Source organism: Rhinoraja longicauda, chromosome 10 (assembly GCF_053455715.1).
Source record: "Rhinoraja longicauda isolate Sanriku21f chromosome 10, sRhiLon1.1, whole genome shotgun sequence".
Classification (NCBI taxonomy): Eukaryota; Metazoa; Chordata; class Chondrichthyes; order Rajiformes; family Arhynchobatidae; genus Rhinoraja; species Rhinoraja longicauda.
The window spans coordinates 58,016,373-58,037,729 of NC_135962.1; the positions used below are offsets into that span (position 1 = coordinate 58,016,373).

A 21,357-nucleotide genomic window follows, 5' to 3' on the forward strand; every position below is an offset into this window, starting at 1 on the left:
GTTAGAGTTACAGCGCAGAAACAGGTCCTTCGGTCCACCAAGACCACAAAGACCAGCGATCCCCGCACATTAACACTACCCTACAAACACCGGGGACAATGTTTACATTTATGCCAAGCCAATTCTCAACCTACAAACCTGTACGTCTTTGGAGTGTGGGGGGAAACCGGGGATCTCGGAGAGAACCCATGCAGGTCAGGGGGAGAACATACTAACTCCATGCAGACAGCGCCCGTAGTCAGGATCGAACCCTGGCGCTATCAGGCAGCAACTCTACCGCTGCGCCACCGTGCAGCCCCCTGTTATGTACCCCTCTTCTACGATCCACCAAGCAGTAACCTTTGCCCGTAGAAACGAGGAACTGCAAATGCTAGTTTTTGTTATTAAAAGATGCAAAGTGCCGGAGTAACTCAGCGGGTCAGGACATGGATAGGCGATGTTTCGGGTCGGAACCCTTCTCGTAACTCTGGACATGTCCACCAGAGGGCGGCCTTGCCTGCTTGAGTGGCAATGGGTGAGTTTGAGTTTAGTTTATTGTCACGTGTACCGAGGTACAGTGAAAAGCTTTTGTTGCGTGCTAACCAGTCAGCGGAAAGATAATACATGATTACAATCGAGCCGTCCACAGATGCATGAAAAAGGGAATACCGTGAATAACATTTAGTGCTAGTTAAAGTCCGATCAAAAATAGTCCGAGGGTCTCCAATGAGGTGGATACTAGCTCAGGACTGACTGCTCTCTAGTTGCTGGTAGGATGGTTCAGTTAACTGGCCTTTCCCTGCACATCTTCTCTCACCCTCACCCTCTAGTTTAGTTTAGTTTAAAGGTACAGTGCGGAAACAGGCCTTTCGGCCCACCAAGTCCGCACTGACCTGCGATCCCTGAACATCAACACTGCCCTACACACACACACACGAAGGAACATTTACATTTATACCAAGACAATTAACCTACAAGCTTGTATATCTTTGGAGTGTGGGAGGAAATCACTCTTGGGGAAAAAAAGATTCTATCTACCCTGTAATCTATGCCTCTCATAATTTTATACACTTATATCAAGTCTCACCATAACCGCCGACATTTGGCCTGGCCAAGCTGGCCGTCCACGAGTCATGGCGCCAGGTGGCAGTGGGGTCTGCCCAAGCCGGCTGCCTGTCCCTTTTCCGCGCCCGGGTGGGGTTAGAGAGAGAATCCGCGCTGTCCACGGGCACCCTGGGAGATTTCTGGGACCGCTGGGTACCAAGGGGGGTGGAGTGCATCCTGGACAAGGAGTGTAATATAGTTAGACACACAATGCTGGAGTAACTCAGCGGGTCAGGCAGCGTCTCGGGAGGGAAGGAATGGGTGACGTTTCGGGTCGAGACCCTTCTTGCGTCTGAAGAAGGGTCTCGACCCGAAACATCACCACTTCCTTCTCTCCCGTGACACTGAGTTACTCCAGCATTTTGTGTCTACCTTTGATTTTAAACCAGCATCTGCAATTCTTTCCAACACATTGTAATATCTATATACTAAAACTTTCGTTTGTTATCTTGTTTGTGACTGAATTGCAGCCAAAACGGTGCACGATAGCGCGACAATTTTAGGCCCACCTTACTCACCATTGTCACTTTAGTGATAATGCAAGTATTTTTATTGAAATCGGTGTTATATTTTTAAAGTTATTCACATTTTAAAGTTTAAAAGGGAGGGGGAGGGGAGGAGGGAGGGAAGGGGGAGAAGGGAGGGAAGGGGGAGAAGGGAGGGAAGGGGAGAAGGGAGAGGGGAGGGGGTGGTTGAGGAGACAGGGGAGGGGGGAGGACAGGGTGCTGCACCAATGCAGGAGAGGTTTGGGCCCAACGGGTCCACTTGGTCTAGTAGTTGTTTAATTTTCAGTATATTTGATATTTAAGAATATTTGTTTTACTTTGTGCTATGGTGGTGGGTTTGTGTTGTACATATTATTCTTGTAAATAATTGATCAATTATTGTTGGTTAAAAGAAACCTGCGATGTTAATGTACATTGATCCTAATGTGCAGGTTGGTGGGGAAATTAATTGAAGGGATGTGGGGTGAAGGTGGGGGGTGGAGAATATGGGTCAGGGGTAATAAAGAGAGGGGGGATGGGACTGTGCTGCTGGGAGCCAGCACGGACTTGATGGGCCAAATGGCCTCCTTCTGTGGCACTGTGGATGTAAGATGCGATATAATCTGAGATTTAATCATGTGGTCTTTTCGGGGCTAGATAGCACGCAACAAATAGTTTTGTACCTCGGTGCACATGGCAATAATTAAAAACTAGACTAAATATAGGAGATTCTATGTTGCACTTTTGTCAAAATTCAGAACTTAATAGATTGTGTGTAAAGTAAGCAAACTCAATGCTAGCATTTGTTTCAAGGGGGCTTGTGTACAAAAACAGGAATGTAATGCTGAGGCTCAATAAGGCGCTGGTCAGGGCTGCATTTGGAATATTGTGAGCAATTTTGGGCACCGTATCTGAGGAAGGACGTGCTGGCTCTGGAGAGGGTCCAGAGGAGGTTTTACAAGAATGATCCCAGGAATGAGTGGGTTAACATATGATCAGCGTTTGTCGGCACTGGGCCTGTGCTGAGTTTAGAAGAATGAGGGGGGACCTCATTGAAACATACAGAATAGTGAAAGGCTTGGATAGAGTGGATGTGGAGAGGATGTTTCCACTAGTGGGAGAATCTAGGACTAGAGGTCAAAGCCACAGAATTAAAGGATGTTGTTTTAGGTAGGAGATGAGGAGAAATTTCTTTAGTCAGAGGGTGGTGAATCTGTGGAATTCTTTGCCACAAAAGGCTGTGGAGGCCAAGTCAGTGGATATTTTGAAAAGGCAGAGGTAGATAGATTCTTGATTAGTGCGGGTGTCAGAGGTTATGGGGAGAAGGCAGGAGAATGGGGATAGGAGGGGGAGATTGAATGGCGGAGTAGACTTGATGGGCCGAATGGCCTAATTCTACTCCTATCACTTATCACATGACCTTATAAAGGAGACTTTTTTAAATGTTTTCAGGCGAAGTTGGAAATCGCCTATGGAACACATCACACGTAAGTAGAACGCTTTTAAGTACGGAACACTACATGAGTTGCCATGGCGATCCTCTCTGGCCCTGGATCTACCCAAAGCACAGACCAAGTCCCCTCAGGCCATTCAGCCCTTCAAGCTTTCCCTATCATTCAACTTCACAGCTGACCAATGATGAATGAATGAATGATTGAATACTTTATTGTTACACATGACAAGTCTGTCTCTCTGCCCCTCTGCCCCTCTGCCCCTCTGCCCCTCTGCCCCTCTGCCCCTCTGCCCCTCTGCCTCTCTGCCCCTCTGCCTCTCTGACCCTCTGCCTCTCTGCCTCTCTGCCTCTCTGCCCCTCTGCCTCTCTGCCCCTCTGACCCTCTGCCTCTCTGACCCTCTGCCTCTCTGCCTCTCTGCCCCTCTGCCTCTCTGCCCCTCTGCCTCTCTGCCCCTCTGCCCCTCTGCCTCTCTGCCCCTCTGCCCCTCTGCCTCTCTGCCCCTCTGCCCCTCTGCCCCTCTGCCTCACTGCCCCTCTGCCCCTCTGCCCCTCTGCCCCTCTGCCCCTCTGCCCCTCTGCCTCACTGCCCCTCTGCCCCTCTGCCTCACTGCCCCTCTGCCCCTCTGCCCCTCTGCCTCACTGCCCCTCTGCCTCTCTGCCCCTCTGCCCCTCTGCCTCTCTGACCCTCTGCCTCTCTGACCCTCTGACCCTCTGCCCCTCTGCCTCTCTGCCCCTCTGCCCCTCTGCCTCTCTGCCCCACTGCCCCTCTGCCTCTCTGCCCCTCTGCCCCTCTGCCCCTCTGCCTCTCTGACCCTCTGCCTCACTGCCTCGCTGCCTCTCTGATCCTCTGCCTCTCTGACCCTCTGCCCCTCTGCCTCTCTGACCCTCTGCCTCCCTGCCTCTCTGCCTCACTGCCCCTCTGCCTCCCTGCCTCTCTGCCTCCCTGCCTCACTGCCTCTCTGCCTCTCTGCCTCTCTGCCAAAGATACTAGAGGAACAAGATGGTCCACTCCGTTGAAATCGCCCATACTGAAGTGTAGTACGCAAAGGAGCGTAACGTCCGCCATTTTAGTAAGCAAAACCCGCCGTTCGTTATGCCTCTCGCAGTGTAATCAGTGTTTTGGGAGAACAGTATGCGTGATAATACCATAAAAATGCAGAATATATCTCATCTATCAATTCACAGATATTTGTTATTTTTGTTTTAAAATGTTTCTGCACGTTTCTGCCTACTAAAATGGCGCCGTGACATATTACGGTTTTTAGGGTCGAGTGGTCTATCTTGCTCCTCTAGTATCTTTGCTCCCTGCCCCCCCTGCCTCCCTGTCCAATTATTTTGATGCATTGAGCATGTTCTCTCTCCCCCCCGGCAGGAAAATGATGTTGCTTTTGTACCAAGAAGGTTTCCGAGTTGTGATCCACACCTCCAACTTGATACATAACGACTGGCACCAGAAGACACAGGGGTAAGACTGGAAGTTAAAGGGTGGGGGAGGTTGGGGGGAGAGAGGGATTGGTGCAGGAAACGTTGGAGGAGAGAGATTGGTACAGGCTAATGAGAGAGAGGGTGGGGGGGGAGGAAATAAATCACTGGGCGTCACCCATTCCTTCTCTCCTGAGATGCTGCCTGACCCGCTGAGTTACTCCAGCATTTTCTGAAGACCCTGCTGGTGATCCCTTTGTTTAGTTTAATTCAGAGATACAGTGTTGAAACAGGCCCTTCGGCCCCCCCGAGTCCCTGCCGACCTGTTCACGCTAGCTCTATCCTACACGCACTAGGAACAATCTACAGAAGCCAATTAACTCTTCAAATCCTCACGTCTTTGGATGGTAGGAGGAAACCGGAGCACCCGGAGAGAACCCACAAGGTCACGGGGAGAACGTGCAAATTCCATACAGACAGCACCCGTGGTCAGGATTGAAACTGGGTCTCTGGCGCTGTGAGGCAGCAACCCTACCGCTGCACCACCGTGCCGCCTCTATAGTGAAGTAGACTCCATGGGACGAATGGCGTAATCAATAGGCAATAGACAATAGACAATAGGTGCAGGAGGAGGCCATTCAGCCCCTCGAGCCAGCACCGCCATTCAATGCGATCATGGCTGATCACTCTCAATCAGTACCCCGTTCCTGCCTTCTCCCCATACCCCCTCACTCCGCTATCCTTAAGAGCTCTATCCAGCTCTCTCTTGAAAGCATCCAACGAACTGGCCTCCACTGCCTTCTGAGGCAGAGAATTCCACACCTTCACCACTCTCTGACTGAAAAAGTTCTTCCTCATCTCCGTTCTAAATGGCCTACCCCTTATTCTTAAACTGTGGCCCCTTGTTCTGGACTCCCCCAACATTGGGAACATGTTTCCTGCCTCTAATGTGTCCAATCCCCTAATTATCTTGCTCGTACTGTGTGTCTTATGATCTTACAACCCAGTCTTTTACCTAGAATCGGAGAAACAAGAACAAGGGTAGAAACCATAGGTTTAGGGTGAGAGAGGAGAGATTTAATAGGAACCTGAGGGGCAACCTTTTCACGGGGAGGGTGGTGGGAGTATGGAACAAGCTTCCAGAGGGAATAATTGAGGCAGGTATTATAACAACATTTAAAAGACATTTGGGAAGGTACATGGATAGGAAATATTTAGAAGGGTATGGGCCAAAAGCAGGCAGGTGGGGGTAATGTAGATGGGGCATTTTAGACAGCATGTGCAAGTTGGGCTGAAGGGCCTGTTTCCGCGCTGTGTGACGTTCCTGTGCTGTACTGTTCTGTGTTCTACCTTAACTGAGACTCAACTTCAGGAAATGTTAGCCGGCACGGTGGCGCAGCGGTAGAGTTGCTGCCTTACAGTGAATGCAGCGCCGGAGACCCAGGGTTCGATCCTGACTGCGGGTGCTGTCTGTACGGAGTTTGTACGTTCTCCCCGTGACCGCGTCAGTTTTCTCCGAGATCTTCGGTTTCCTCCCACACCCCAAAGACGTACAGGTTTGTAGGTTAATTGGCTTGGTATTAATGTAAATTGTCCCCAGTGTGTGTAGAGTAATTTTAGTTCGTTTGGAGATACAGCGCGGAAACAGGCCCTTCGGCATATCGAGTCCACACCGTTCCCCCCACATTAACACTATCCTACACACACTAAGGACAAATTACACATGCACCAAGCCAAATTAACCTACATTTACAATGTAATGTTAATGTGCGGGGATCGCTGGTCGGTGCGGACTCGTTGGGCCGAAGGGCCTGTTTCCGCGCTGTGTCTCTAAACTAAACTGAAACTAAACTAAACTGGTAGAGCCCAACGGGATGGATATCCTGAGTTCATTAAAGTGTATTTCCTCTTTCTAAACGTTAATGCTTTCCTGCCTGGTTGTTGATAGGATATGGCTGAGCCCACTGTATCCACGGTTACCGGAAGGGAGTCCCGACACAGACGGAGAATCTGCCACCGGGTTCAAATGGGACCTGATCGCTTACCTGACGTCGTACCGGTCAACAAGGCTGAACGAGTGGATTGAACACATAAAGCAGCACGACCTGTCACTGACCAGGTAACCTGCCCTTCTCCCCTCCCCCCCGACCAGCGAGCCCCTAACCCAGGAGGAATCGCCACAACCATCTCACAATCCAGTCTCACAGGCACGGTGGCGCAGCGGTAGAATCGCTGCCTCACAGCGCCAGAGACCCGGGTTCGATCCTGGCCACGGGTGTTGTCTGTACGGAGTTTGTACGTTCTCCCCTTGACCCTCGTTGGTGCTCCGGCTTCCTCCCACACTCCAAAGACGTACAGATTTGTAGGTTAAATGGCATGGTATGAATGTATATTGTCCCTAGTGTGTGTAGGATTGTGTTAATGTGCGGGGATCGCTGGTCGGCGCGGACTCGGTGGGCCGAAGGGCCTTTTTCCACGCTGTATCTCCAAAGCCTAAAGTAAATACACCACTCTAAGACAAGTTGAGGTTTTGTAAAGGTTCTCTCCAAATGCAAGTGTCTCATTGTTAATGTCACAACTGTTCAAAGCGTTTCGCATTTAGCGACTGAAGTTCTTTTTAATTTGTTCCTGGGCAGAGTTTACCTCATTGGCTCCACACCTGGTCGTCACCATGGCAACGAGAAGCAAAAGTGGGGCCACTTAAAACTCCGAAAGGTATGGCTTGGCCATCACTCAAATTATAGTCTTAGACTAGATAATACTCCCAATTATAGTCCTAGACTAGATAATACTCTCAATTATAGTCCTAGACTAGATAATACTCCCAATTATAGTCTTAGACTAGATAACACTCCCAATTATAGTATTAGACTAGATAATACTCCCAATTATAGTCCTAATCTAGATAATACTCCCAATTATAGTCCTAGACTAGATAATACTCTCAATTATAGTCCTAGACTAGATAATACTCCCAATTATAGTCCTAGACTAGATAATACTCTCAATTATAGTCCTAGACTAGATAATACTCTCAATTATAGTCCTAATCTAGATAATACTCCCAATTATAGTCCCAGACTAGATAATACTCCCAATTATAGTCCTAACCTAGATAATACTCTCAATTATAGTCCTAATCCAGATAATACTCCCAATTATAGTCCTAGACTAGATAATATTCCCAATTATAGTCCTAGACTAGATAATACTCCCAATTATAGTCCCAGACTAGATAATACTCCCAATTATAGTCCTAACCTAGATAATACTCTCAATTATAGTCCTAATCCAGATAATACTCCCAATTATAGTCTTAGACTAGATAATACTCCCAATTATAGTCCTAGACTAGATAATACTTCCAATTATAGTCCTAGACTAGATAATATTCCCAATTATAGTCCTAAACTAGATAATACTCCCAATTATAGTCCTACCATAGATAATGTTCCCAATTAGTCCTAGACTAGATAATACTCCCAATTATAGTCCTAGACTAGATAATACTCCCAATTATAGTCCCAGACTAGATAATACTCCCAATTATAGTCCTAACCTAGATAATACTCTCAATTATAGTCCTAATCCAGATAATACTCCCAATTATAGTCTTAGACTAGATAATACTCCCAAATATAGTCCTAGACTAGATAATACTCCTAATTATAGTCCTAGACTAGATAATACTCCCAATTATAGTCTTAGACTAGATAATACCCTCAATTATAGTCTTAGACTAGATAATACTCCCAATTATAGTCCTAATCTAGATAATACTCCCAATTACAGTCTTAGACTAGATAATACTCCCAATTATAGTCCTAGACTAGATAATACTCAAATTATAGTCCTACACTAGATAATACTCGAAATTATAGTCCTAGACTAAATAATACTCCCAATTATAGTCCTAGACTAGATCATACTCCTAGACTAGATAATACTCCCAATTATAGTCTTAGACTAGATAATACTCCCAATTATAGTCCTAGACTAGATAATACTCCCAATTATAGTTCTAGACTAGATAATACTCCCAATTATAGTCCTAGACTAGATAATGCTCCCAATTATAGTCCTAGACTAGATAATACTCCCAATTATAGTCCTAGACTAGATAATACTCCCAATTATAGTCTAAGACTAGATAATACTCCCAATTATAGTCCTAGACTAGATAATACTCCCAATTATAGTCCTACACTAGATAATATTCGAAATTAAAGTCCTAGACTAAATAATACTCCCAATTATAGTCCTAGACTAGATAATACTACTAGACTAGATAATACTCCCAATTATAGTCCTAGACTAGATAATACTCCCAATTATAGTCCTAGACTAGATAATGCTCCCAATTATAGTCCTACCCTAGATAATGCTCCCAATTATAGTCCTAGACTAGATAATACTCCCAATTATAGTCCTAGACTAGATAATACTCCCAATTATAGTCTTAGACTAGATAATCCTCCCAATTATAGTCTTAGACTAGATAATACTCCCAATTATAGTCCTACCCTAGATAATGCTCCCAATTATAGTCCTAGACTAGATAATACTCCCAATTATAGTCCTGGACTAGATAATACTCCCAATTATAGTCCTAATCTAGATAATACTCCCAATTAGTCCTAGACTAGATAATACTCCCAATTATAGTCTTCGACTAGATAATACTCCCAATTATAGTCCTAGATTAGATAATACTCCCAATTATAGTCCTAGACTAGATAATGCTCCCAATTATAGTCCTACCCTAAATAATGCTCCCAATTATAGTCCTAGACTAGATAATACTCCCAATTATAATCCTGGACTAGATAATACTCCCAATTATAGTCCTAATCTAGATAATACTCCCAATTATAGTCCTAGACTAGATAATACTCCCAATTATAATCCTGGACTAGATAATACTCCCAATTATAGTCCTAATCTAGATAATACTCCCAATTATAGTCCTAGACTAGATAATACTCCCAATTATAGTCTTCCATTAGATAATACTCCCAATTATAGTCTTAGATTAGATAATACCCCCAATTATAGTTTTAGACTAGATAATACTCCCAATTATAGTCCTAACCTGGATAATACTCCCAATTATAGTCTTAGACTAGATAAAACTCCCAATTATAGTCTTAGACTAGATAATACTCCCAATTATAGTCCTACCCTAGATAATGCTCCCAATTATAGTCCTAGACTAGATAATACTCCCAATTATAGTCCTGGACTAGATAATACTCCCAATTATAGTCCTAATCTAGATAATACTCCCAATTATAGTCCTAGACTAGATAATACTCCCAATTATAGTCTTCGACTAGATAATACTCCCAATTATAGTCCTAGATTAGATAATACTCCCAATTATAGTCCTAGACTAGATAATGCTCCCTATTATAGTCCTAGACTAGATAATACTCCTAATTATAGTCCTAGACTAGATAATACTTCCAATTATAGTCCTAGACTAGATAATACTCCCAATTATAGTCTTAGACTAGATAATACTCTCAATTATAGTCCGAGACTAGATAATACTCCCAATTATAGTCCTAGACTAGATAATACTCCCAATTATAGTCTTAGACTAGATAATACCCCCAATTATAGTCTTAGACTAGACTCCCAATTATAGTCCTAATCTAGATAATACTCCCAATTATAGTCCTAGACTAGATAATACTCCCAATTATAGTCCTAGACTAGATAATACTCCCAATTATAGTCCTAGACTAGATAATACTCCCAATTATAGTCCTTGACTAGATAATACTCCTAGACTAGATAATACTCCCAATTATAGTCCTAGACTAGATAATACTCCCAATTATAGTCCTAATCTAGATAATACTCCCAATTATAGTCTTAGACTAGATAATACTCCCAATTATAGTCTTAGACTAGATAAAACTCCCAATTATAGTCTTAGACTAGATAATACTCCCAATTATAGTCCTACCCTAGATAATGCTCCCAATTATAGTCCTAGACTAGATAATACTCCCAATTATAGTCCTGGACTAGATAATACTCCCAATTATAGTCCTAATCTAGATAATACTCCCAATTATAGTCCTAGACTAGATAATACTTCCAATTATAGTCCTAGACTAGATAATACTCCCAATTATAGTCTTAGACTAGATAATACTCTCAATTATAGTCCGAGACTAGATAATACTCCCAATTATAGTCCTAGACTAGATAATACTCCCAATTATAGTCTTAGACTAGATAATACCCCCAATTATAGTCTTAGACTAGACTCCCAATTATAGTCCTAATCTAGATAATACTCCCAATTATAGTCCTAGACTAGATAATACTCCCAATTATAGTCCTAGACTAGATAATACTCCCAATTATAGTCCTAGACTAGATAATACTCCCAATTATAGTCCTAGACTAGATAATACTCCTAGACTAGATAATACTCCCAATTATAGTCCTAGACTAGATAATACTCCCAATTATAGTCCTAATCTAGATAATACTCCCAATTATAGTCTTAGACTAGATAATACTCCCAATTATAGTCTTCGACTAGATAATACTCCCAATTATAGTCTTCGACTAGATAATACTCCCAATTATAGTCCTAGACTAGATAATACTCCCAATTATAGTCCTAGACTAGATAATACGCCCAATTATAGTCCTAGACTAGATAATACTTCCAATTATAGTCCTAGACTAGATAATACTCCCAATTATAGTCCTAGACTAGATAATACCCCCAATTATAGTCTTAGACTAGATAATACTCTCAATTATAGTCTGAGATTAGATAATACTCCCAATTATAGTCTTAGACTAGATAATACCCCCAATTATAGTCTTAGACTAGATAATACTTCCAATTATAGTCCTAATCTAGATAATACTCCCAATTATAGTCTTAGACTAGATAATACTCCCAATTATAGTCTTAGACTAGATAATACTCCCAATTATAGTCCTAGACTAGATAATACTCCCAATTATAGTCCTAGGCTAGATAATACTCGAAATTATAGTCCTAGACTAAATAATACTCCCAATTATAGTCCTAGACTAGATAATACTCCTAGACTAGATAATACTCCCAATTATAGTCCTAGACTAGATAATACTCCCAATTATAGTCCTAGACTAGATAATACTCCCAATTATAGTCCTAGATGAGATAATACTCCTCGACTAAATAATATTCCCAATTATAGTCCTAGACTAAATAATACTCTCAATTATAATCCGATTAGATAATACTCCCAATTATAGTCCTGGACTAGATAATACTCCCAATTATAGTCCTAGAGTAGATAATACTCGAAATTATAGTCCTAGAGTAGATAATACTCCCAATTATAGTCCTAGACTAGATAATACTCTTAATTATAGTCCTAGACTAGATAATACTCCTAGACTAGATAAAACTCTCAATTATAGTTCTAGACTAGATAATACTCCCAATTATAGTCCTAGACTAGATAACTAAACATTACTACCTTGGGAAAGCAGCCAACACAATCCAAGGACCTTTCCTTCCCCGATAATTCCCTCTTCTCCCCGCGTCCATCGGGCAGAAAATCCGGAAGCTTGAAAGCGCGCGGCACTACAGTCAGGGACAGCTTCTTCCCCTCTGTTATCAAACATCTAAACAGTCCCTCCATCAGCTTAGTGTTTCCTCATTGCGGTCATTGGACTCTTTACTCTGGCACTGTTGCGCTCTCATGCCGAGAGACTATATTCTGGTATATTATATATTGAAACTATATTCTCTCTGCTCCAACTTTTGTACTTGTATGTGGCTTGATTGTGTTCATGTCCAGTGTTATCTGACTTGCACGCAAGCAAAAGCTTTTCATTGTACCTCGGCACACATGACAATAATAAACCTAAATCTAGAGAGTCGTGCAGTATGGGAGCAAGCCCTTTGGCCCAACTCGTCCATGCCAGCCCAGATGCTCTTCCACGTTAGTTCCATTTGCCCGGGTTTGACCCGTATCTCTTGCAACCTTTCCTGTCCTTCACCTGTCCAAATGTCTTATTGTATCTGCCTCAAACAGCGTTGTCAGAGACCCACACCACCCTGGCCACACTCTCATTTCACCCCTGCCAATGGAAAGAAGGTACAGAAGCCTGAACACTGTAACGTCCAGGTTCAGCAACTGTTCCAAATAAGTGCTGAACTACATAGACTTGGGGGCATTGCATACGTCTCTGCTCTATTATTCTCTGTTATTTTTAATGTAAAGTCACGTACAGCCCTTCAGCCCAACTTGTCCATGCCAACCAACATGCCCCATCTATCCGTGCCCCATCTATCCTAGTCCCACATGCCTGAAGACACTAAATGCTGGAGTAACTCAGCGGGACAGGCAGCATCTCTGGAGAGAAGGAATGGGTGACAATAGACAATAGGTGCAGGAGTAGGCCATTCGGCCCTTCGAGCCAGCACCGCCATTCACCATGATCATGGCTGATCATGCACAATCAGTACCCCGTTCCTGTCTTCTCCCCATACCCCCTGACTCAGCTACCATTAAAAGCTCTATCTAACTCTCTCTTGAAACCATCCTGAGAATTGGCCTCCACTGCCTTCTGAGGCAGAGAATTCTACAGATTCACAACTCTCTGGGTGAAAAAGTTTTTCCTTATCTCCTACCCCTTATTCTTAAACTGTGGCCTCTGGTTTGGGACTCCCCCAACATTGGGAACATGTTTCCTGCCTCTAGCGTGTCCAATCCCTTAGTAATCTTATATGATTCGATAAGATCCCCTCTCATCCTTCTAAATTCCAGTGTATACAAGCCCAGTCGCTCCGGTCTTTCAACATCCCGCCATTCCGGGAATTAACCTGGTGAACCTACGCTGCACTCCCTCAATAGCAAGAATCTCCAAGAATGATGTTTCAGGTCGAGACCCTACTTCAGACTGATCTAGTCTTGAGAGTCAGTCTGAAGAAGGGTCTCGACATGAAACGTCACCCATTCCTTCTCTCCCGAGATGCGGCCTGTCCTGCTGAGTTACTCCAGCACTTTGTGTCTACCCGTTACCACATGCCTGTGTTTGGCTCGTATCCCCCTAAACCTGTCCTATCCCATATACCTGTCCAAAGGTTCTTTAAACGCTGTGCTAGCACCTGCCTTAACCACCTCCTCTTTGTGTAAAAAAAAGTTGCCCTTTAAGTTCCTATGAAATCTTTCCCCCCTTCACCTTAAACCCATGTCCTGTGGTTCTCGATTCCACTTCCCTGGGTAAAAGACTCTGGACATTTATTCCAATCTATAGCTGAACTTTTTTGTTATTTATTATGATGTTTACAGAGTACTACGTTTACCTGCCTACTGTCCTGCTGCAAGTAAGATTTAAAAACAAATCTAAAAAACTTTATTCAAGTAAAAAATATGTACAATACAGGAACTGTGCGCAAAAAGCTTCCGACATTCTCGGAGATTTCTACATACATTCAGTACTATTTACACAAATGACTTGATTCTTGATTAGTGCGGGTGTCAGGGGATGTGGGGAGAAGGCAGGAGAATGGGGTTAGGAGGGAGAGACAGATCAGCCATGATTGAATGGCGGAGTAAGACTTGATGGGCCGAATGGCCTCATTCTACTCCTATTCCTTATGACCTATATCACACAATATTACCCCAAATCATTGCCACTCATATGAGCCCCTGGCGTGAGATCTTATCGAAACGTATAAGATTATTAAGGGGTTGGACACGTTAGAGGCAGGAAACATGTTCCCAATGTTGGGGGAGTCCAGAACAAGGGGCCACAGTTTAAGAATAAAGGGTAGGCCATTTAGAACGGAGATGAGGAAAAACCTTTTCAGTCAGAGAGTTGTGAATCTGTGGAATTCTCTGCCTCAGAGGGCAGTGGAGGCCAATTCTCTGAATGCATTCAAGAGAGAGCTGGATAGAGCTCTTAAGGATAGCGGAGTCAGGGGGTATGGGGAGAAGGCAGGAACGGGGTACTGATTGTGAATGATCAGCCATGATCACATTGAATGGCGGTGCTGGCTCGAAGGGCTGAATGGCCTCCTCCTGCACCTATTGTCTATTGTCTATATCCCTTCCCTTACTTTGACGGGCATCCCCACCACACCCTGCCCCCCATGTCCAGCAGCGGAAGGACCCTAGACTGTGGTCCTCCCCCACAGAGCCTTGGTGTTGGCTGCACCAAGCTTCAGTGCGTCCCTCAGCATGTGCTCCTGCAGTCTGGAGCGGGCCAGTCGGCAACATCCCCCCCACGGACATCTCGCTCCGTCGGGAGGTCAGCAAAGCTCGGGCAGACCAAAGAGCGTCTTTCACCGAGGTGATGACCTTCCAGCAGCACTCGATGCCCGTCTCTGAATGTGTCCCTGGGAGTAATCCGTAAATCACAGAGTCCTCTGTGACGGAGCTGTTCAGAATAAACCGTGACAGGGACCCTCGCAAACCTCTCCAGACTCTTTGCAAATCCATTCTCTGCTTCGAGGTGGGCAATTTCACGGTTCAAGATCAGTTTATTGTCACATGCACCAATTAAGGTACAGTGAAATTTGAGTTCCCACACAGCCATACTAAGTGAAAAGCAACAAGACACACAGTCACATAAAATAAAATTTAACATAAACATCTACCACAGCGGATTCCACATTCCTCACTGTGATGGAAGGTAATAAAGTTCAACCATCTTCCTCTTTGTCCACCCGCGGTCGGGGCTGTTGAACCGTCCGCGGTCGCCGCTGCCGACTGTCCGAGGCCCTCGCGTCGGGATGATAGAAACTCCCCGCGTCGGGACGGTTGAAACTCTCCCCGCGGCACGGAGCTCCCGAGTCGGCCTCTTCTTACCAGAGACCGCGGGCTTCACGGTGTTAAAGTCCACAGGCCCCGCGGTTGGAGCTCTCCACAGTCGATCCTCAGCAAAGGTTCGCAAGCTCCACGATGTTAAAGTCCGCGACGCGCCCGCGGCACGAAGCGCCGGGCCGGTCTCCAGGAAAGGCCGCCAACTCCTCGATGTTAGGCCGCAGTGGGGACGGAGATACGATACGGTGAAAAATTGGCGCAGCGGTAGAGTTGCTGCCTTACAGCGAATGCAGCGCCAGAGACTCGGGTTCGATCCTGACTATGGGTGCCGTCTGTACGGAGTTTGTACGTTCTCCCCGTGACCTGCGTGGGTTTTCTCCGAGATCTTCGGTTTCCTCCCACGCTCCAAAGACGTACAGGTTTGTAGGTTAATTGGCTGGGCAAATGTTTTTAAAAAATTGTCCCTAGTGTGTGTAGGATAGTGTTAATGTTCAGGGATCGCTGGGCGGCGCTGACCCGGTGGGCCGAAAGGCCTGTTTCGGCGCTGTATCTCTAAATCTGAAAATCTATATCTAAAAAAAAATCTCATCTCCGTCGAGGTAAGAGATTGAAAAAAGTTTCCCCCAATTCCCCCCCCCCCCCCCCCCCCAACCCCACATAAAACAAACCAAGGAACACTAAAACATACTTTAACACATAATTAAAATAACAAAAACGGAAGAAAGGACAGACTGTTGGCGAGGCAGACAGTGCTGGTGGCGCCACCCGGTGTTCTGTTTTGGGGCTAATGACAATAAAAGACTCTTGACTCTTGCCTCTAGGTGCTGAGCAACTGTAGGTCATCCGTGGCGAACCAGGAATCGTGGCCCCTCATTGGTCAGTTCTCCAGCATCGGCTCCCTGGGAGCGGATGAAACAAAATGGCTGAGCTCGGAGTTTAAAGAGAGCCTTGCAACGCTAGGCTCAGATCTGGCGCAGTTCATCAGCCTGAAGCAGGCTCCTCTTCATTTGGTGGGTGTATTCTTCAAAGCACCACAAAAAGGCTTTGACCTTTTAGTTTCGTTTAGTTTAGAGATACAGCATGGAAACAGGCCCTTCGGCCCACCGAGTCCATGCTGACCAACGATCGCCCACTCATTAGATTCATGTTATCCCTCTTTCGCATCCACTCCCTGGGCACCACGGGCAATTTACAGAATCCAATGTTATTATATACTAGACCAAGTGGACCCATTGGGCCCAAACCTCTCCTGCATTGGTGCAGCATCCTCCCTTCCCCTCCCCTCCCCACTCCCCTCCTCACTCCCCTCCCCGGACAGGCGGCGTTTCGAGCCGGGACCCTTCTTCGTACATTAATGAAGTGTCTGAATGAATGAATACTTTATGTGGACAAGTGTGAGGTTATCCACTTTGGTGGTAAGAATAGGAAGGCAGATTATTATCTGAATGGTGTCAAGTTAGGAAAAGGGGACGTACAACGAGATCTGGGTGTCCTAGTGCATCAGTCACTGAAAGGAAGCATGCAGGTACAGCAGGCAGTGAAGAAAGCCAATGGAATGTTGGCCTTCATAACAAGAGGATTTGAGTATAGGAGCAAAGAGGTCCTTCTGCAGTTGTACAGGGCCCTAGTGAGACCGCACCTGGAGTACTGTGTGCAGTTTTGGTCTCCAAATTTGAGGAAGGATATTCTTGCTATTGAGGGCGTGCAGCGTAGGTTTACTAGGTTAATTCCCGGAATGGCGGGACTGTCGAATGTTGAAAGACTGGATTGACTAGGCTTGTATACACTGGAATTTAGAAGGATGAGAGTGAATCTTATTGAAACATGTAAGATTGTTAAGGTGATTGGACACGCTAGAGGCAGGAAACATGTTCCCGATCTTGGGGGAGTCCAGAACCAGGGACCACAGTTTAAGAAAAAGGGGTAGGCCATTTAGAACGGAGATGAGATAAATTTGCCCAGAGTTTTGTAAATCTGTGGAATTCTCTGCCTCAGAAGGTTAAATCCCGGAATGGCGGGGCTGTCATATGTTGAAAGACTGGAGTGACTAGGCTTGTATCCACTGGAATTTAGAAGGATGAGAGGGGATTTTATATCGAAACATATAAGATTAAGGGGTTGGACACGTTAGAGGCAGGAAACATGTTTCCAATGTTGGGGGAGTCCAGAACCAGGGGCCACAGTTTAAGAATAAGGGGTAGGCCATTTAGAACGGAGATGTGGAAAAACCTTTTCAGTCAGAGAGTTGTGAAACTGTGGAATTCTCTGCCTCAGAAGGCAGTGGAGGCCAATTCTCTGAATGCATTCAAGAGAGAGCTAGATAGAGCTCTTAAGGATAGCAGAGTCAGGGGGTATGGGGAGAAGGCAGGAACGGGGTACTGATTGAGAATGATCAGCCATGATCACATTGAATGGCGGTGCTGGCTCGAAGGGCCGAATGGCCTCCTCCCGCACCTATTGTCTATTTATTGTCACATGTGACGTCACAGTGATATTCTTTGTTTTGCATACCCAAGGTATGTGGTGACATAAAGGGCTCTTACAAAGTTACAATGTTTTTTTTGAATGAGTCTGTTCAGCTCGAAGAAGGGTCCCGACCCGAAACGTCACCTGTCCATTTCCCTTCACAGATGCCACCTGACTGGTTGAGTTCCTCCTGCACTTTGGTTTTTTTTTCCCCCCTCAAGATTCCAACACCTGCAGTTTCTTGTGTCTTTATCTTAATTGGAATTTGTTTGTGTAGGTTTATCCGACAGTTGAGAACGTCCGAACAAGTTTGGAAGGATATCCAGGTAAGATCTTGCGACGACTTTCACACGCGTGTTATCGACATATGCTCTGTGTGTATGTGTAAGAGCTTGTATGTTTGGTTATTGTGTAATGAGGAAGGATTAGTTAGCGATCTTGTTGTGCAAGGCCCCTTGGGCAACAGTGACCACAATATAAGAAAATAACTGCAGATGCTGGTACAAATCGAAGGTATTTATTCACAAAACGCTGGAGTAACTCAGCAGGTCAGGCAGCATCTCAGGAGAGAAGGAATGGGTGACGTTTCGGGTCGAGACCCGAGGGTCTGAAGAAGGGTGTCGACCCGAAACGTCACCCATTCCTTCTCTCCCGAGATGCTGCCTGACCTGCTGAGTTACTCCAGCATTTTGTGAATAAGTGACCATAATATGGTGGAATTCAGCATTAGGATGGAGAGTGACACAGTTAATACAGAGACGAGGGTCCTGAACTCAAAGAAGGGAGACTTTAATGGTATGAGATGGGAATTGGCTAGGATAGACTGGCAAATGATACTTAAGGGGTTGATGGGGGAGATGCAAATGGCAAAGATTTAAGGGCCTGTCCCACTTAGGCGATTTTTTAGGCGACTGCCGGCGACTGTCAAAGTCGTAGCAGATCGCCAAAATGACCACGACAATGCCAAGTCAGGTCGAGATTACACCGTCTTCGGAAACATTGCGAAAATTCCCACGCTGTCAATGCTTCTCCGGCGTCCTAATTTTCGCTTAAATCACTGACAAGTCGGTAAGTACTTGAGAGGTTTGAAATATAACATCTTGCCCGGGTTACTTGAAAACCAAGCTTCACGGTAACAAGGCATAAACTGGATTTACTTCCAGTTTACTAATAGCAGTATTAAGAAATTTAATTTTATAAGTGGTTAAATGGATTTTTGTGCGGAGTGTGGGCATTCTTTGAAAATGTACGGGAGATGCATATCTGGTTTCTGGGTTGCATATCTGGGTTGGGAGCCCACTTTAAATGCAATTGCTGATGGCCATAAACATCGCAAAAATTCCCACGTTTACCTGACCGTCAAACTGTCGCCTCCAATCTACCTGTCAAATGTCCTGACGGTAAATAAATTGGTTAAACACAAGTATTTTATGGTATCTTCAAATGACTTTACTTATTTTAATATTACGTGCTTCTAAATGCATCTAAGAGAACCTAGCAAACCTGGGGACAGCATGCGACAGCGCCCGCAATAAGCTACGATACCTGGCGACAAGCCAGCTGTCGCCGAGAAATGTCACTCCGGTTGATTTCTCAGCGACGCGCTGAGATCCACGACGATTCATGGAAGACTCCTCACGATCATGCCCGCGACACCCCGGCGATTTGTCGGCGACAGCCTAGTCGCTGGCAGTCACCTTAAAATCGCCCAAGTGGGACAGGCCCTTTAAAGACCGCACGGATGCACTACAACAATTGTTCATCCCTGTCTGGCGTAAAAATAAAATGGGGAAGGCAGCTCAACCGTGGCTAACGAGGGAAATTAGGGATAGTGTTAAATCCAAGGAAGAGGCATATGAATTGGCCGGAGGAAGTAGCAAACCGGAGGACTGGGAGTAAATTTAGAATTCAACGGAGGAGGACAAAGGGGTTAATTAAGAGGGGGGGGAAATAGAGCATGAAAGAAAGCTTGTGGGGAATATAAAAACTGACTGTAAAAGCTTCTATAGATATGTGAAGAGGAAAAGATTAGTGAAGACAAATGCAAGTCACTTACAGTCAGAAACAGGTGAATATATAATGGAGAAACAAGGAAATGGCAGAGCAGTTAAACAAGTACTTTGGTTCTGTCAACCTTAGTGAAGGCAGAACCAATCTCCCAGAAATACTAGGGGACTGAGGATCTATTGGGAGGGAGGAACTGAAGAGAATCCACATTAGTCAGGAAATGGTGTTAGGTAAACTGTTGGGGCTGAAGGCAGATAAATCACCAGGGCCTGATGGTCTACATCCCAGAGTTCTCAAGGAGATGGCCCTAGAAATCGTGGATGCATTGGTGATCATTTTCCAATGTTCTATAGACACTGGATCAGTTCCTCTGGACTGGAGAGCAGCTAATGTAACCCCACTTTTTAAGAAAGGAGTGAGAGAGAAAATGGAGAATTATAGACCAGTTAGCCTTGCATCGGGAGTGGGGAAGATGCTTGAGTCGATTATTAAAGATGTTATAGCAGCGCATTTTAAAAGCAGTGACAGGATCAGTCAAAGTCAGCATGGATTTATGAAGGGGAAATCATGCTTGACTAATCTTCTGGAATTTTTTGAGGATGTAACAAGTAGAATGGATAAGGGAGAGCCAGTGGATGTGGTGTATCTAGACTTTCAAGAAGCCTTTGACAAGGTCCCACACAAGAGGTTAGTGGGCAAAATTAGAGCACATGCTATTGGGGGTAGGGTATTCACATGGATAGAGAACTGGTTGGCAGACAGGAAGCAAAGAGTAAGAATTAACGGGTCCTTTTCAGAATGGCAGGCAGTGACTAGTGGGGTACCGCAAGGCTCAGTGCTGGGACCCTAGTTATTTACAATATATATTAACGATTTAGACGAAGGAATTAAATGTGACATCTCCAAGTTTGCGGATGGCACAAAGCTGGGTGGCAGAGTGAACTGTAATGAGGATGCTATGAAGCTGCAGGGTGACTTGGATGGGTTGGGTGAATGGGCAGATGCATGGCTGATGCAGTATAATGTGGATACATGTGAGGTTATCCACTTTGGTGGCAAGAACAGGAAGGCAGATTATTATCTGAATGGTGTCAGATTAGGAAAAGGGGAGTTGCAACGAGACATGGGTGTCCTTGTACCTCAGTCACTGAAAGTAAGCAAGCAGGCACAGCAGACAGTGGAGAACGCTAATTGCATGTTGGCCTTCATTGCGAGGAGGTCCCACTGCAGTTGTACAGGGCCCTGGTGAGACTGCACCTGGAGTATTGTGTGCAGTTTTGGTCTCCTAATTTGAGGAAGGACATTCTTCCTATTGATGGAGTGCAGGCTAGGTTCACCAGGTTAATTCCCCGGATGGCGGGACTGTCATATGATGAAAGAATGGATCGACTGGGCTTACATTCACCGGAATTTAGAAGGGTGAGAGGGGATCTTATAGAAACATAAAATTCTTAAGAGATTGGACAGGCTCGATGTAGTAAAAATGTTCCCAATGTTGGGGGAGTCCAGAACCGGGAGTCACAGTTTACGAATAAGGGGTAGGCCATTTACGACTGAGATGAGGAGGAACTTTTTCACCCAGAGAGTTTTGAATCTGTGGAATTCTCTGCCAGAGAAGGCAGTGGAGGCCAATTCACTGGCT

General features: G+C 45.0%; 1 protein-coding gene across 4 annotated transcripts in view; it reads left to right on the plus strand.

Moving 5' to 3' along the window:
- tdp1 (tyrosyl-DNA phosphodiesterase 1) overlaps positions 1-21,357 on the plus strand; it is a 63,462-nt gene that overhangs the window by 19,062 nt on the left and 23,043 nt on the right. For all 4 annotated transcript variants that reach the window (XM_078406926.1, XM_078406923.1, XM_078406924.1 and 1 more), the window contains exons 7-12: positions 3,021-3,055; positions 4,394-4,486; positions 6,392-6,562; positions 7,080-7,158; positions 16,064-16,252; positions 17,986-18,034. In XM_078406926.1, the coding sequence (XP_078263052.1) occupies positions 3,021-3,055; positions 4,394-4,486; positions 6,392-6,562; positions 7,080-7,158; positions 16,064-16,252; positions 17,986-18,034 (616 nt within the window). The remainder of the gene's footprint in view (positions 1-3,020; positions 3,056-4,393; positions 4,487-6,391; positions 6,563-7,079; positions 7,159-16,063; positions 16,253-17,985; positions 18,035-21,357) is intronic.